General features: G+C 55.6%; 1 protein-coding gene across 2 annotated transcripts in view; it reads right to left on the reverse strand.

The window, feature by feature from the left end:
* The window catches only part of AGAP3 (ArfGAP with GTPase domain, ankyrin repeat and PH domain 3), a gene marked incomplete at its 5' end in the record, with an annotated part of 110,618 nt that overhangs the window by 8,589 nt on the left and 84,214 nt on the right, over nt 1-17,815 (reverse strand). For both annotated transcript variants that reach the window (XM_082302644.1, XM_082302643.1), the window contains 2 exons: nt 6,370-6,531; nt 11,064-11,237. In XM_082302644.1, the coding sequence (XP_082158770.1) occupies nt 6,370-6,531; nt 11,064-11,237 (336 nt within the window). The remainder of the gene's footprint in view (nt 1-6,369; nt 6,532-11,063; nt 11,238-17,815) is intronic.

Here is a 17,815-nt window from a genome sequence, read left to right on the forward strand (position 1 = left end):
CGGCAGGACCGTGCTCCGAGCACTTGGACACGGCACAGCAATTCCCTCTCTACACAGGGCACTGGACAGAGCTCCCCCACGCCAGCCCAAAGGCCCAGGGCAGCACTTTCTTCCCCCGTGGGAAGGGGGAGTTCAGCACAGGGAATGGCAGGAGCATCTCCATGCCAGCACACTAGGCTCAAAGAGCCCTCCATGCCAGACAGCTCCCCAGCTGGCTCCTTCCTGAGCAGATGGGTGCAGGATAGTGTAGGACACCTTCCCTGCATCCCAGCAGGTCCAGCAGGAAGGAGCAGGATTCCACTCAACATTAGCAAAACAGGAAGCAGAGCTGGCACTGAGCCCCACTCTTGAAGTCTCCTCTGTCACCTCTGCTCTTCACCATTTCCCAGCCACATCCAGCCTCTCCCTGCATGCTGTCTTCCCACTCCCAGCCCTTCTCCCACTTTTTGCTGGCATAGTAGGAGTGCCTCCAGAGGTCCTGGAGAGTGGGTAGTCACATAGGGAGCAGGTGGGGGACGCCTCCAGCATGTGGGGCACATGGCAGGAACCAGGGGCAGGTCCTGTCAGACCTGGCCCACATCTCCGCTCTCCAGCTGCCAAGCCTGTGAGGAGGGTCCTGGAGCAGGGCAGCCAGCAGCCCCTGGCCTCGGGATGCTTGTTTGCAAGCTGTGACTGTACCACATCATTATGAGGTGTTTGGGATATCAACAAATTAGCAGGCGTCTGGGAAGAGAAGGATGCAGCACCATTCGTAAATGTCAGCTCGCTACCTCCTCATTTTGCAGATCATTAAACCCAATATTCCCAACCTGTATTAGTGCGACGGGGACAGGCCCCTCCGCGGGGACAGCCGCCAGGAGAGCGCAGCAGGAACAGTGCTATGGAGACCCCCCAGCGTCTGCTGTCCCAGCGCCCCCAGATCCCGGAGTGCCCCAGGCTGAGCTGGCACATCGCCACCAGGGACTGCAGGGGGACGGGGGCGGCAGCAGCGGGGGCTCAAGCGTGGATGGGCACACTGAGCTGTACAACAGAGGGCATACAGTGGGGTCCCAACATGTGTTGCCCATGTGGGGAAGGACACAGTGTGCCAGAAGGAGCAGGTGCTCCCAAGGGACACCACAGGTACACAGGGGTGTGCAGAGGGGTCATGTAAGGGTCAAAGAGTGTCATTTCTGTGTACCTGGTGGGGAGGATGCAATGTGGGGTGCAGCATGTGCACAGTGGGGGCGGGCCTGGGAGGTGGCAGACGGGCCAGCAGGCATCAGGGCAGGGGTCACAGGAGGGAGGGCATGGATGGTGTGAGCTTCATGGTGTGAGCAGTGGCCTGTGGCAGGGTTGGGGTGTGCACATGAGGGTCTCTCAGAGGGGTAACATGGAGCTGTATAAGGTCCCTCAGGAACCACAGACTGAGGGGGTGGGAGCTGCTGGAGACAGGGAACTGGCTGAACCACAGAGATGCCCAGCACAGGCTGCCTCCCTCCCGCCAGGACGGAGCAGGGAGCTCCAGGGTCTGTAATGAGCTGGAGTGACTTGTTAGCACTGAATTAAGAGGCTTGGTGGAAGGACGCGTGCGGGTGACACAAGCTGTGTGGGGCAGGCGGGAGCTGAGCGATAGCAGCTGGAATCCCCAGCAATCTGGTGAGCACGGCTCAGCCTCACACTCCTGGCTTGCCACGATCGGCCTCGACAGCCCCTGACAGTTGGCATTAATCACGCACATCGCCCCAACACAACTCTTTACTGGCCATCAATTTCCTGTGGGTTTTAAAACTAAAAAACAAAGACAAAACCGCGTCGTTTGGCCGCCACTGAGAAGCACATTAAGGGGCTGTCAGCTTCTCGCCATGCACCCTGCATCACTCTTTAAGCACATGAGAAGTTCATTATCCCTGGAGCTCTGGCAGCCATGGGGAGACTGGAGCAGGGAGCGTCGCAAAGGTGCTGCTGCCCTCAGCTGTGTCTGGTGGCTCTTTGGCCCTCCTGGCAGCCTGGACAGGGGCCGAGGGTCCAGGCAAAGAGGAGTGCAGCTGCAGGGGGGCTGTGGGCTGCTCAGTGGCAGGATAGGGCACTTTTGGCCACAGAGCTTTGCTGGGTTCTCATGAGAGCAGACCTTCCTGATGGTCCTTGCATGCTGACACTGCAACTCTACCATGGGAACGAGCATCTTCGTCCCCTGACACCCTGACACACATTTGCCAGCCTGTGGGTGCTCCCTGACAGCCTGTGCAGCACTCCCCAGTTTGGTGACATCTCCGGCAGCCCAATCCCACGCCTGCCATAGTTTGCGGATGCTCCCTGGCAGCCTGACACTGAGCTCTCTTTAACATGAGCCCATGTAAAAAAGCAACAGCTCGTTTGATTTATGATACTTCAGAACAACTAAGATTCAATTGCTCTGCACGTCCCTGGCTCTGATTACCTCCTAAATGAGATAAACTGATGGCAATTTATCCCCAGACCTCACCAACTTTCCCAGGATGCTAACCTGAGCTGCTCGTGCCTAGCTCACGGGCATGGGGCGGGTGCAGGCAGGTGCAGGCAGCCTGGGCACAGCCCAAACCTGCTCCCTCACATACCCCCCAGGCTGCTCCTGCCCACAGGGATGCTGTGACAGAGGCTGAGCCTGGCAACCTGCCTGGCCCCATGCAGCTCCTGGTGGGTAAGAAGTTTTGGGGGGAGGGGCGTCCCTCCACAGTGCTCCCCACACCGGCACAGCCACACTGACATGAGCTAGTGGGAAGCATGGCTCCTTACTGGGCTGTCCCCATGCTCCTGCCAGGACAGTGAACAGAGGGATGAGCACCGCGAGGGGACAGCAGCTCAGCCACAAGGGATGGCAGCTCTGCCACAGGACCTGGCAGCCCCGCTCCTGGCACAGGGATTTCACATTTTCACCGTGTTGACTGTGCGAAAGTAAAAAACTCAAATCACCCTGCTCTGAAAACAACTGCTGTAACTGTTCAAAAGCAGCTAAAAAAGATTCAAGGGGGAGTCAATCATACTTATGGACACCAGTCTATAACACAAATTGGCCATGCCCATGGTGAGGGGCAATGCTCAGCCCAGGATTCACAGTTGGACCATTCAGACACTGGGATGGGAACTCAAGCAGAGGCTCAGCACCTCCTTGTACTTGTTGCCAGTCTCCGCTTCTCAGGCAGGGCAGTGACCCATCATGGGTGGCCACCTGAACACCAGTCCCAGAGTCACTTGCTCCTCTGTCTCTGCCTCTGCCCTGGCCTGCTGGTCCTGGTGATGAGCTGTCACAGTGTCCAGAGCTGCATCAGTTCTTGGAGCAGTCCCAGAGCTAGGAGCAGGAGAGAGATCAACCAAGTCACTCACAAAGGTACCACAGGCAGGAGCCATGCAGCAGGCACATGGCAGGCGGGGGATCATCTGCATGAAAAGGAGTGTGTGACCCAGCTCCGAAATTCACGCTGAGCACAGGGATGCACACGGTCCTCTCCTGATCAGGATGTCCCCCTCATGCCAAAATGGGGTATACAGCTCATTGCTGCTGGAACTGGCTGCAACAGGTCCAAGCTGGGAAGCTCTAAGTGCAGCAACACTGGCCTCTGCCATGGACTCGGAGCACGGTTCTGCTGGCATGGATGCTGCCCACAGCAACAGGTCCTGTTGATGCAGGGCAGGCTGGGAGCATGACAGAACTGACCCAGCCTCTGGAACTCAAATTTTGCAATTGGATCAATTTTCTAATATACTAGATTACTTAAAAAAATAAATGCAAGGTCAGTTTGTCAATACCTGACCAAAAGCCAGAAACCCACCATGCAGCAGCCCATGGCACCACTGTGCCCCAGCACAGGTCTGGGAGCAGCTGGTTCTATCACCTCTGCCTGACCACAGCGCTGAGCTGGCAGGTGTTGCACCCATTCACCCACTGGAGAAGGACACAGGGGCTTGGAAAGTCTGGATTCACACTGGAGACACGGGGGATGGGCTGCCCGTGTGACTGCGGGTCACGGATGCCCCCTCTGCTGTGCCATGCTCTCCTCATCCCTCCCATGGTGCTCACACTGCTCCTTCCCACTGCAACACTGGAGCAGCTCAGCCACCTGCTGCCATGCACTTGGGGCACCAGCAGCACTGCAGATCACAGAGCAGGGATTCCTCCTGCTCCTGCTACTGGTGCCAGAGGCTCTGGCAGGAGGATCCACGGTGCACAAAGTCTGTGCAGTGACAGATGAAGTTTGGTAACTGACACTTCGCTGGCAAATGAAGTTCTGTGTTGATAAATGCCAAAGAATTCACACTGTAGGAAAAGTTACATTGCCCCAGCACCTGATAGGGCTTTAAATGAACCATATCAACCTGAGACAAGACATAGGTACCACTTCAGGTAAGACAGACCTCTGCCCACCTGACTAGCATGGCCAAGGACCAGTGCAGGAATCAACAAAAATACTCTGATGCCCTCATGCTTGCCACATGGCTCCACCCCCATCACTCCACCTTCCAGGGATGCTGCCAAACCAGGAAGGACAAAAAGAGTGAGCATGTGTCTGAAAAAACCTCCCTGCAAAATCATGGAAATACTGGGATTGCTCAAAGACTCCTGTCCTGGGCATACAAGGAGGAGGTCCTCCAGTCTGTGCGTCTGGGAGCAGAGGGCTGGGAATTCTGCCAAGCACACATGTGTTGTTGAAAAGGAACTAATCAAATTTTAAGACTTCAAGCAGTGGTTAGTCCATATTACTGCTTCATAAAAGTGTTTCCACATTTCAATTACCTTTTCCACTACGAAATTGCATTACATTCTGTGTAACATGAGGTCCCAGCATCTGCACCTCTCACACTCCGTCAGCTGCACTGAGCAGCCGCAGGACCAGACTTCCTCTGCAAGCACTGACACATCAGTCCTGTGCTTTTCAGTGTTCATCGTGGTCAGCTGAGAGCCCTCATGTCCATCCACATCATAAACCCAATCATCACACCAGCTTTGGGACCTCCTTTACAACTCTTTCTCAACATTTTATTTACAGGATAGGAGACAGGACTTCAGCACATGCTTTCTCAGTTTTACATGTGGGGGTGCAAAATCATTCCCTCCTTCACTATCCCACTATTCACACAAAGAATGAGCCTCTCCTTTTCCCAAGCACTGGGCTGAGAACTGCAAACCAATCTGGAAAGGGCAACAATGGCTCTGAGGAGATAACATACACGCAGAGCTAAGAAAAAAGTGCAACTACAGGCAACACTTCTTGCTATCTGGGAGACACCAGTGGGTATGACAGCCTCAAACGATGCTCAAGGTTCCTCAATCAACCACCATAGAGGGGAAGCCTGTCTGAGACTCGTGCATTTCAGATGCAGACAACTACAACAGCTAAAAAGGAACAACAGAGCTGTCCAACTCTGCACATCATCAATGCAATCATTCCAAGAACAAGAACTTAAGAAGAGCTGTTCTGCTATGGGACACCGGGGCAGCTGGACTGCAGGCAGACACGTGATTTGGAGCAAGGTGCCAGGACAGCTGCAGCACTTTCAGGTACAGACTAATATTTTCTGGTTTGTTTTGCAGCAACTGTTAGCTTCAAACACTTGTACTGAATCCTCCTCCCCTCTGAATTACATCTTTACTTTGGTTCACTACAGAAGCTTATTGAGTGCTGTGGGACAGGATGACCAAGAATAAAGTCAAATCTCACTTTTTCCAGCAGCTAAGCACAGATGCAGGCTTTGGAGAATGTGGCTGCCAGGCTCATCTCTACCTGATTTGGTAGAGATTTGGTGTCTTTTCCCAGCAGAACGTTCCCCTATGCCTTGCAGCCTACATGTCAAGCTTTGGGTCCCTCTTCAGCAACCACAGACACCAGAATTTCTCAACACAAAAACCATCAGTACTCTGAGCACTGGGAAAGCAACGCACACGCGTTCAGCTGGTCCCATGAAGCAGACAAGCTTTTCCAAAATACCCTCAGCCTGAGGCAGGTGCCCAGCACAGGTCTTTTAAATTATGAAAGCTTGGCCAATTTACAAGTCAACAGAAATAGGTCCTTGTGGTAGAAAGTGTCTGAGAGCACACCTTAACCATATGGTGTGCTCTCAGGTCTGCTACTGCAGTTAGTAATTTTAACTACCAGTGACTGTCTGCAGGCGCAGGCATGACGGTGGTTCTGCACGGCATGTGGGACATGGAGGAAAAGGCAGATCAGAGAGGCTGGTTGCTCCTTCCTGCCTCAGCACAAGCTGCTTGGACAAGGAGTGCTCCGAGCCCCAGGTCACCATTGAGCCCTGCATAAGAAGCACTCCAAGCCCGAGGCACCCACCGAGCACCACAGGACCCTTGGGTGCCTGGCACTCTGAGCCAGCAGAGCTGCTCCCCAGGCAGACCCTTCCTACCTTCTGTTGCCGTGCTGGGGCCATCAAGCCGAGTTGTCCCTGTGCTCTTTTTCCTGCGATGCTTTTTCCTGTTGGCATGTGGTGACGGAGGCGGCTCCAGCTTCGGGCTGGCAGCACTGGAAATGTTTGGGCTGGAGCTGAGTGAGTCGGCTGTACCGTTAGCTGGGGACAAAGATAAGGCAAGTCATGTACAGTGGGACAGTGACAGTCTCCTCTTTCCAGAGACACCGAAGTGTTCTGGAGCCAGCCCCAGCACTTGCCTGGCTCGACCCACACTACCCCATGAGACAGGGCAGGACCTGCTCAGCTCCATGGCACAGGGCCGCTGCAACACCCGCTCCAGCTCAGGGCTGGCAGCTCCTTGGGCAGTCAGGCTGGACCTGCTCCACACTGGGATCCATGCAGAACGATCACACAGGGACATCCATGCAGCCAGGACACGCACAGCAGCACCTCTGGCGCAGCTGGATGTCCCACTCCCAAACGCATGTTCCTGGGGAAGCAGTTCCCTCACAGGGCAGTGTCCTCACAGGGCTGCACAAGCATTTTGGGAAGGGACAGGCCCAGAGGGTGATCTTGGCCTCACTGGGGCAGATCCAGGCCCCAGGATCTGCAGAACCTCTGCAGAAGCACTGCCCTCCCAGCACCGCTCTGCCAGACGAGGTGACTGGGGTTGCCACACTCAGGAACCTGAGCATGATGGGCTCAATAGGCTTCCGATACGGAGCTGAAGAAGCTGCATCCCCAGCAGCAACGCACCAAATTTATCCTCAATCATACTGTTCCTTACAATTAATAGCAGAATTAGAAACAATCAGGGAGCTGCCTAATTACTGTCAATTAGAGTGCGCTAATCAAGCTCCGATCACACACACACACGCTGCCGCTGCACTCACCATTAAATGTCAAATTTCATTAGAGACCAGCAACAAAATCAAAAGCCTGACATTCAATTTCAGCAGCACACACAGCGCAGGCTTCCAATCAGCATAAAAATGCAGACTCCGGGGAAGGCAACGAGGCGCAGGAGCCCTCGCTGCACTGTTAACCCTCTCCTAAATCCACTCCTGCCTCTCCAGTGTCCACCCACCCCCAGGGCATAGATGGCAGCTCCATGCCCAGGACCTCTGCCCTGGGCAGCTTGCTGTCCTCTCTGCTACAGTCCAGTGTCTCCCATCAAGTCCTGACTTCCCATTTCCATGTTCTGTGGCAACAGGAATTAAGAAAGGAATCACAGCATTGCACAAGGGCAGCAGCTCCAGCAGTGGGACAGCAGGGACCTGCCAAGCCTTTCTCCTACCCCAGCCCATCCTCTGCTCTCCTGGTTCATCCTGGTTTGGTCAGACTGGCTCCCTGGGGCTTGGTCTGTCTCGACAAACACCAACAGTGGGGTGGAGAGGGACACAGAGGGCCACAGACCAGGAGATGCCCCAGGCAGGGATCGAGGTGTAGCCGGTGTGCCCCTCACACAGCTGAGAGAGGTTGCAGCATTGGAAATCTCCCAACTCTGGTTTCTCCTGCACTGACACACACTAGTAGGGTGTTTCTGCTGCTATTTATCCATGGGGAAATAGCTCACTCTTGACAATTAAGAGAGATAAATCTAATAAAATCAGACTCGGGTTTTATAAATATAAATTACTGATCCTGCTACAGGACCATGCTTAGAGCAGGTGTGAAGCACCTTCAGCTCCCAGCTGTATGTCACAGGGGACCTGAACTTTCATGTCAGTGGCTACATGTGGTGCCTCCATCCTCCCTCTGCTGCCCACCTGCTCACCAGGATGCTCCCTGGGCCAAATCCCACGCCTCTGGCACCCTGCCCTACTCCAGGCTCAGCAAGAGGGGTCACACACTGCTGCACTCCACTCCTGTGGCCTGCCATGAGCCCAGCAACTCCCGAGGGGTTATCACCCACACCCCCGCTCTTACTGCCCAGCAGCCCACACCAGAGCTGGGGACTTCCAGTGCCCCCATGGGATGGAGACAGGATAGCAATGGGGTGGGGGCAGCACATGGAACACACTCCCTCTGCTAGGTCAGGCACTGCTCACTCTCTCTCCTTCCCCAGTAGGACAACTGAACCCCTCTGACCCATCCAAGGACTTCTAGAGCCCTGTCTCACCAAGGGAACCCTTCACAGGCACACCTGGGACCTCCTGGGCCCCTCTCCAAACCAGCCAGCCTTACAGGGGACCCTGGGACCCCACAGGTGGGCTGCAGAGCTCCTGCACAAGGGACAGATACAGAGTGTGCTGGAGCACATTTATATGACCGTACGGCCCCATCCCATTGCTCTTCCATGTACTCTCCAGGGCACAACCAGAGCAGACAGCCTGTCCCTGGGAGCTGGGATGGCAGCCTACAGCCTTGGCACGTGGCCAAAATCAGCTCTGAGCAGAGGAATATTCCTCACCTGCCCTGCCATGCAGAACTGGAAACAGCAGAGAGCCTGGTTCGGGTGTGGTGCAGGACAGCCTCGCTCAGCTCAGCCCCCTGACGGAGGGGTGGTTGTGCTGCTCAGCCCAGCACGCCCTGCCATGTGGAAAGCGCTGCCCACCCACCAAATGCCACCTCCCTCATGACACTGAGCATGCACTCCTGTCAGCTGTGGCTGTGGGGGACACAGAGCAGGGATGCAGCCCTGAGAACTGCCTGGGACCCCCAGGCTGGTGGCCCATGGTGTGCCGCAGGCCCTCCAGAAGAGCTGGCCCAGTGACGAGTCGTGGAGTACTAACACAGGGCTTGGGGTCCAGCACAGCGTGGTGGGACCTGAGAGTGGATGAATAGCCACCAGCATACAGGACACACAGTGAGCACTGAGCTGGTGTCTCACCCCTCCACATCACTGGGAGGAGCAGCAGCAGAGAATCACAGAATGGTTTGGGTTGGAAGGGACCAATGCTCATCCACTTCCACCCCCTGCCATGGGCAGGGACACGTCCGCTATCCCAGGGTGCTCCCAGCCCTGACCAACCTGGCCTTGGATACTTTCAGGGATGGGGCAACCACAGCTTCTCTGGGACCCTGTTGCCTCACCACCCTCTCAATAAAACATCTCTTCCTTATATCTAGTCTAAACCCACCCACTTTTAGATTAAAAACATTATTCCTTTTCCTGCTACAACAGAACTGCTACTGCTGAACATTTGACAGTGTTCAGCTACTGTGCATAAAAGAGGCAGATTGGTCCAGGTGCTGTGAGCATGGACAGCTCCTCCATGGACAGGAACAGAAGGACACAGAGCAAAGGGATGGAGAGTACTAGGACAAGAGGCAGAGCAACAGAGGGCAGAGGGATGGGGAGCATGGGCCGGGCTGGCTTGCTCACCTGACAGTCAGGCAAGGGCAGGGCAGAGTGAAACCACAGCATGGCCTCACCAGCCCCCAGCTCCGCTGAGGGGCTGCTGGGAGGAAGGATGACAGGCACGACAGCTCCTGGGGCAGGAGGGCACCGGGGCAAGGGGCTGCTCTGCAGAGGGATCATGCCCCAAAACCGATCTGTGCCACGGTACCACACGTGCCCCGTGCAGAGCTGCACGAGGGCATCAGACCTGCTGCTGTGCCCACCGGGGCACGGGGGCTCCTGCTGCCTGTGCTCACGGCTCCCGCGGGCCAGGCAAGGTGCCACCTGCGGTGGGGACCCTCTCCCGGCACGGGGACAAGCAGACACGCCCGTGTCCAGTCCCCACTCGCAATGTGCTTCCTCCGGCGTGGGCTGCCCCGCTGCCCCCGCGTCCAAGGCGAGAGGGCTGCCGGCACATCCCCGCTCAGCGCTGCGCCCTTCCGCTCCCCTCGCCCGCGCTGCCCCATCAGCAGTAACAGTCTGATTAATTCGCTTCCAGCAGGGAGCTGATGGGGCCAATGATGGAGCCGCTGCATCAGGCGCGCTGAAATTGATAGTTTTTCACAGTTACAAATGAGGAGCCTCCTCAGCTGCAAATGGCGCCCGCACAGTCGGACTCCGGTAATGATCATAAAGAGGCTCCTTTAAACTGCGAAAGCCCCTGGGAGCGGGCGGGGGGGCGGCTGCCGCGCTAATGAGAACTACAAGGGGCGAGCAGGCATGGAAATGGCTCCTCCACTCTTGATGTGCATTTAACTGCTTTTTTAGTGCGGCGGCAGAGCCAGGAACGAAGGAGTGATGAATGCAGCACAAAAGCATTTATTTTCCAATTCGGCAAAGTGGCTACGTTGGGAAATGTATGAATTATTTTAATTCACTCAACTGTCCTGAAACATCACTGAGAGCGAGTGAGCGTGGGGGGAGGGGGCGGGCCGTGCTCAGTGTGCGCTCCAGAGACAGGAATCACTCCTATTCCTTCAAGTGCCCCGAAATCTCGGAGATGGGGGTGCCCACAAGGTGCAGTGATGGGGGAAAGCAGTGGTACCTCAGCATGGTGAGCTCAGAGCAAGATCAGAGCACAGGGCTTGGAGCCATCCTGCTGCAGAGCAGTGTCCCTTGGCTGGAGCTTCTCCATGCCTTGCAGGACAGCTTCTTCCCCGGCTGGGACACTGCCAGCTGACCCTTACTTAAGGGGGACAGCCCCAACGAGGCCCAGAGGCTGTGTCTGACATGCACGAGCAAAGTCTGGGCTCACAATCACAGGGCAGAGCTCAGAACTGCCCCATTGCTGAAATGAGCCCCCCTACCTGCTGCGGTTGAGGGGAGAAGGGCCAGAAGGGCTACTCACAGGGGTTGGGGCAGCTGCCGGGGATCGCCACGGCCTCGTTCCACTGGTCTGCGCTGGAGACAGAGTAGGAGCGCTGGTGCATCCCGTCCGGCTTGGAGCTGAAGCCCACGAGGTTGATGCCACTGATGGAGCGCTCCGAGTGCAGGGAGGTGCTGCTGGTCGAGTGGGGAGCACCTGCAAGAGAGAGGAACTCAGCACGGACTGACTGCTGCCTGGAGGCACGGTGGGAGAAGGCAAAGCTGTCCCGTACCTGATGCCACATTCCCTGGGTGGCTCCACATGAGGACAAGCTCTCTCTGGCTCTCCTCTCCCAAGGCATGCTGGTGCATCACCCCAAAGGTGCTAACAGAAGAGCCCAGCACACCCCACTTCCCAGAGGAACCCCCAGCTTAGTGGGTTTCAGTGTAGCACCCTGGGAGGCACAGCTGGGGATTCTGGCACGCAGCTTCCCCACAGCTGGAGTTCACAGTCATGATTTTCACTACAGTCTCTGGCACCTGGGCAAACCCAAACCCACCCCACAACCAGCATACCCACTCTCATCTCTCAATTTCACTTTCTTGTGTGTCCCTGGCAGGAAATCCAGCCATGCTGGGGGCACTGGGAGAGCGTGAGATCACATGGAGGGTGTCAAAGGAACAAGCAGGGGAACAGATGTCTGTAAGGTAGGGATGGCAGGTGGGAGTTCCTTTTCCCACTAGCTCAAAACTGCTGCGGCTGAGCCCAGGAACCTGAACCCCCAGGAGAGGAGTGCTTTTGGGACTAGAGGCTGTCACAGAGGACAAGATCACTCAGTGATGCAAAATGGGTGAAGTGTTTCTGGATTACAGGAAACCCAAAATGTCCAGAACAGCCAACAAAATGGTTCTGACAGGGAGCACACACCCTCCTGTTCAGTCTGCAGGCAATCTGCCATGGAGGAGGACACTGGCCCGAGGGATGCCACTGCACCTGCCCGCCACCAGCCCTCTCTCATGCTCCCCTCAGGCCATTTGGCTCCAGCCACTGCAGAGCAAGTGCTCTGGGAGCTCAGGGGTGAGAGAAAGGGCCCCATCCCTGCTCCAAAGCTACGTCTCCTCCTTCCCTGCCTGGAGGCACAGACACTGAGCTGCAACTCTCACTGCAGCCCACCTGGCCATGGCCCAGGGCAGGACCACAGAACAGCTCCAGATGCCACACACCCACAGCTCCAGCCCCGCTGAACAGACCCCTCTGTAGGCATCACAAAGCTGGGCTGCGAGGAACCGAGCCATGGGTCCGACAGGACTGGTACAAGTGGGAGCCTTCCAAAGCAGCAAATGGACACCTGTGGAAGCAGGTCCTCAGCGGGAGCCAGGACAGCTCACCTGTCTCTTCCTGTGTGAAACCAGATTCACTCAGCTCTCCTGGATTCCAGCATGGCCGAGGTGGAAGGAAGCTCTGGCATCACCCTGTACAGCCCCGGCTCAAATAGGGCCCCCCAGAGCCAGTGGCCCTGGGCTGTTTCTGTTGAGTTTGGAGTATCTCTAAGGAGGGTGATGACACAACCTCCCTGGGCAACCTATCCCTGTGCTGGGCCACACTCTACAAAGAGCAGAGCCCCACAAAATCCCATGTGAAGCCCCAGAATTTGTATGTAAGTGTATGTTTCTGTCCCTGCTGTTTGCATGAAAACCCAAGGGATGCTATTCAGATGTGCCCAAGCACAGCCAGGGGCCAGGGCTGCTGAGTGCCTGACGGGACAGCTCAAGAGCCCAAATACCCCCTCCAAAGGCAAGTGCTGAACAGAGGGGTGATGTGGCCACCAGACCTGCACCAGGCATGCCTGCCACCCACCATCACCACCACCCCTTCAGGGCCAGCATGGCAGGTACCTCCCACCCTCCTCTTCCCTATACTCATCCTGGACCAAAAATCCCCTTTCCCTGCAGTGTTGTGCAGGGATCACCTGTGAGCCTCGCCCGCAGATCCCACCTGCCAGCAGTGCCGATGGAGGGCTTGCTGGGACACAGCGCCCTCCACCCTGAGCTGCCAGGACCCTGCATCCCAAACTGCCAGGACCCTGGTGCCCTGCATCCCAAACTGCCAGGACCCTGGTGCCTGCACCCTGTGCTGCCAGGACCCTGACCCCATGTTGCCCGGACCTTGCAGAGCCCCCCACATTGCCTGCCTCCAGCCTGCCTGCTGCATGTTCCCCCTCCCTCCCCTTGTTCAGCACCACAGAAACACGTGTAAAACCATGACACTGACTTTGCCTCTAATTAGCCCTTAATTTACAAGACACACTCGGAAGGGTAATTAGCTGGCGCTCTGCTCCTGACTGCTGCATCCATCTCCTCTCTGCCTCCTCGTGGGAGGGAGCCTGCTGCTGCTGGAGCAGGGACAATGCTGCTCTCCTGGGACCAGAATGAGCGTGGCCCTGGGAATGGTGTTGCTGGGCTGGGCTGGGATGGGATGGGATGGGATGGGATGCTCAGAGCTCAGTGTCTGCCAGCCCCAAGCCCCAAGCCCCCAGCCCTGGCTATGGCTACAGCCACGGAGCAGAGGAAGGTGAGGAAGGGAGAGCAGAAACAGATGGCCTGAGAGAAGCTTCTTCTGCAGAGGGGAAAGTCCTGCAGGGCCCTAGGGAGCACAGATCTGCCCCCTGCACCCCCACCCCGCCACACCAGGAGCCCCAGCCTGCCAGGACATGCCTTTCATCACACCTCCGAAGAGCAGCACAGGCTGCCGCAAATGCCCAGTGTTTCATTCTGAAAGAAGGAACAGTTTCCATCGGCCTCTGCAGCCCTTCCAAGCTCCCTGCACCTCACTCCAGCTACCTGGAGGCACCCAGCTGTGGGGGAATGCCCTCACAGCCCAGCCACTTGCTCGCTCACAAGACCTCATGCTGTGCAACTCCGGCTTGTCTGAAGGAGCTGCTGGGTGGCCCCAGCAAGGCCAGAGCTCTCAGGAATTGCATCCCTTTGAAAGTGACACTGTGACAGCTGCTGGATATGTTCCCTGTAAATTAGGCAAGTGACAGGTGACATGTAAATACTACCTGCCTCTGAGCCAACACCTGCAGGAACTAAACCCCCAAACCGCTGACAGTTCCCCAAGTCCCTCTCCCAGTCACTGCTTCCTCAACTCCCTCAAAAGAGACTCACATGGTTCCGTGATGCCTTTTCAGTCCAGCCCAACTGATGAGGTGCACTGGATGGAAAATTACCTAAAACCAGAATGGCCTTTTCCCAGGCATGACATGTGGCAGCCCCGATGCTTCGGTGAAACACCTGGATCAGAGCAAACTGGGAATTCTTCATTAAGGTGGTGCTGCCCAGGGAACAGGATAAAGGTGAGTTAGCCAAAAGGGCACCACTGGTCAGGAAGGAGATAATTTGCAGAATCACTTGAGGATCTTTTTAGTATCTCTTTAATATTTTCAAGAGCAATTTGGCAAAATAATACACAACGTCTGGTGAAACTTCCTGGCGACATTATGCTGGATGCTGCTACCAGGCCCTTACAGTGTGGAGGAAACCAGCTTTGGCAGAGGGAATGGGCTATGCTGACTTTTAAAGAGGCACCAGCTGGAGAGCAGTTTTGGGATCCCCCGGGTTTATGGCCAAGTACAGGACAGGTCTTTCCTCTGGAGTGCCAGGCCCTGCTCCTTCACAGGCAGAGGGATGCTGCTGTTTCAGCACAGTGCAGAGGGACTGTCAGTGCGGCTCAAGATGGTGATGGAGGTGCTCCAGGATGGGTGAGGACACCCTGGCATGGAGCAAACCCTGTTTTCTCTGGTAGTGCAGAGGCCAACAGCACAGTGCAGGTTAATGCTATTCACTGTCTGCCAAACAGTGTCCCAAGGAGTCATCGTCACTCTGCCCCTCAACCACTTGTTGCGAAAACATCATCATTTATTCCAAATAAAAACCAGGATTTTTGTGAGTCACCTTAGTGTACTGGCTCTCCAGTGCCTGGCTGAAGCCCACAGCTGAACATGTCTCAAAGCCTCCCCAAAATCTGTGGCTACTCAGGACCCTGAGCTGGACTGAAACGCAGCTCCAGCTAGTGGGAAACTTCTCCACTCCCAGAAACCAACTGGTTCTTGAAGGGAGGTGAGAGCCACGGAGCCTGGTAGAGCTGCCTGCCTGTGAAAACCCTGCTGGGGAGGACATAACTCCCCCCTGCCCCGTCAATGGCCAGGCAGCTGCCGTGGCAGGAAGGCAGTCATCCCGGGATGACCCTGTGGCTGCTGTTCCCAGACCCACCTGTGCCCCAGAGCCAGTCCAGAGTCAAGAGTCTCTCAGGTTGGGTCTCTAAATGAAGCACTGCATGCTGTTACCTGGACATTGTTGGGTCCTTCCTCCTGAACAATTCCCATGAGTCCAGAACATATGGGCTGGCTCCCATCAACCAGGAGCCCCAGGATGGAGAGGTGAACCTGTGCGTTCTCCTTGGGAGCTGGCCACCATGCTGAGCACCCAGACCGTTCCCAGGCACAGTGGGGCACGTTCTGGAGTGACAGATGGACAGGTGTTCTTCCCAGCTCTGCCAACAGTGAACGTCTGCACGGAATCACTGATCCGAACTGTGGGCGACCGAGGCTTCCCAGCCCAGCTCTGTAGCACGGCCATTAGGATCTGCCAGCTTGCACACAGCAGGAGCCATTGCCTTGCACTGGGCCTCGCAGATGCTCTGACACAGGGAATCTCCCTCCTTTCTCAGCACTGCCCTTGCAGAGCATGGTTTTGGACATGTGCACATGCTAAGTAACTACGTGACACCCCAGCTCCTACCAAAGCTGACCTGCGTGGGTTACAAACCATCAGGACAAAAAACTCTGCATGGTGCCAGTGTCTCTGGGACCACTGAGAGCCTGGGCTGGCTGTGGCAGCAGGACGGGGAGGGCTGGCCATGACACTTCCCATCCCCCAGCCAAAGCTCCAGGACACACAAGATGAGCCAGTGCTTCTCCAGCCAACAAACCAGCTCACCTCTGGTTTAGAGGGCGACCGACCCCACGTACAGCGTCACAGGACCCTACAGACTGGAGAAGCGTGGGAATGGGTACCTCAGGGACGCTGCCCCCAAAATCCTGCACTGAGCGCACATCACCAGCCCAGGAACTGCAGGCAGCTGCAGCCACTCCGTCTGTCTCCACCCTGAGCTCTGCCTGCTCCAAGTCCCCACACAGAGCAGAGCCCACGGTGCTGGCTGAGGCACCCCAAGTCCACCTACCGAGCAGCTCCATGGCCAAGGAAAGCCATGCAAGGAAGAGGCAGATTCGTGGAAGAACAATGGCAGACCTGGAGCCAGGGAGTGGCCAAAGGAGCCCTTGGACTGCCCAAGCTTTGCTGCTCAGCACAAAGTTACGTCACAGGTCTGCCCCTATGTCACTCCTGCCTGAACAATGATGGAACTGTCAGAAAATCTGATCCCGACTTGAATATTGCTGTGCCAGAGAGATCACAGTGACGCAGGCTAAGTGGTTCCAGTGGTTAATTGCCTTCACTGCTGAAATCTGGGCCTTACTTCTGGCCTGAGTTGTCTTCCTTCTGCCACTGTCACTGGATCCTGGTACATTTTATCTGATAAAGAGCTCTCTCACCAAATTTCTGTTCCTATACAGGTATTTACAGATGGTGTTGAAATTACCTCTTAACCTTTTCTCCAATAAGCTAAATATATTGAGCTCATCAGATCTTCCTATAAGGTGATTCTGAGAGCACTTCCTGGTTTTTACAGTCTTTCCTGTCCATCATTTTTCCTCTCATCCTGTGAACACATGAATCTATTAATCTGAGCCCTGTGCAAGTCCTCTCCACCCCAAAACTGACTGTTGCCACCCATACATGAAAAAGACCTTGACCACATCTTCTACAATTCCTGTAAATAATTCAGCCTTGCTGATTCCAACATGTCCACATCTCCTACCTGCTGTTTAATTCGCTGCCTAATTACAGCTGGAATATGAAGAATTCATCATTCTGTGCTGAGATACATCATCTTGCCTCTTCCCAAGCACCAATACAAGTGTTCACTGAACACTTCGCTTTTTTCCTTATTAACTGTTCTATTATTCCCATACAGTAATGAAGGAATGCCGGGGTTAGGATTCATTAGTTCCTAATAAACTTGAAAAAAATCCTTTCACTGTCTGTAACTCCACTGGTTCCTGTTCTGCATCCCCTCGTGCAGCCATGGCAGTGCAGGCTCCTGTGCCAGCCAAGGTGGAAGGTGAGCTGGGAAATGAGTGCCCAGTATCAGATCCATCACTTTTATTTGTATGTTATGTGGAAACCTCGTGGAATATGCAAAAAGTTGAGGATTAGGGACTTGGTGAGATACACGAGCAGTGACTGATCTCATGACTCACAGGTTGAACAACTGTCACGGGGTGAAGCAGCTGCCCAAGCAGCCGCTCACCCAGCACTGGGCAAAGATGAGTCCTTGGCATGGAATAGTGGTGAAGGAGACCACACTGCACATCAACACCAGGCTGCAGAGACCAAGACAGAGAGAGCACCAGGAAGGACACAGGAGCTGCCCTGTGCTCAGCACCTGGAGCAGGAACTGAGACACAGGAGTTGAATTTTTGCCAAGTAAAGCACCTGTGAGAGTGATGAAAGAGAGGTTTTCCTCTGGGAGAAGGGAACAGAGGTGAAGTGACAGATTTGGGTAGACGTCCCCAAAATGGGAAGCTCTCCATGGGGTGGGTGTCCCTGTCAGCTGGGACACCCCTGTCCCCACAGAGAAGGAGATGGGAGGTTCTCCCCAGCAGCTATGCTGTG

Source organism: Coloeus monedula (genome assembly GCF_965178545.1).
Source record: "Coloeus monedula genome assembly, chromosome: 1".
Lineage (NCBI taxonomy): Eukaryota > Metazoa > Chordata > Aves > Passeriformes > Corvidae > Coloeus > Coloeus monedula.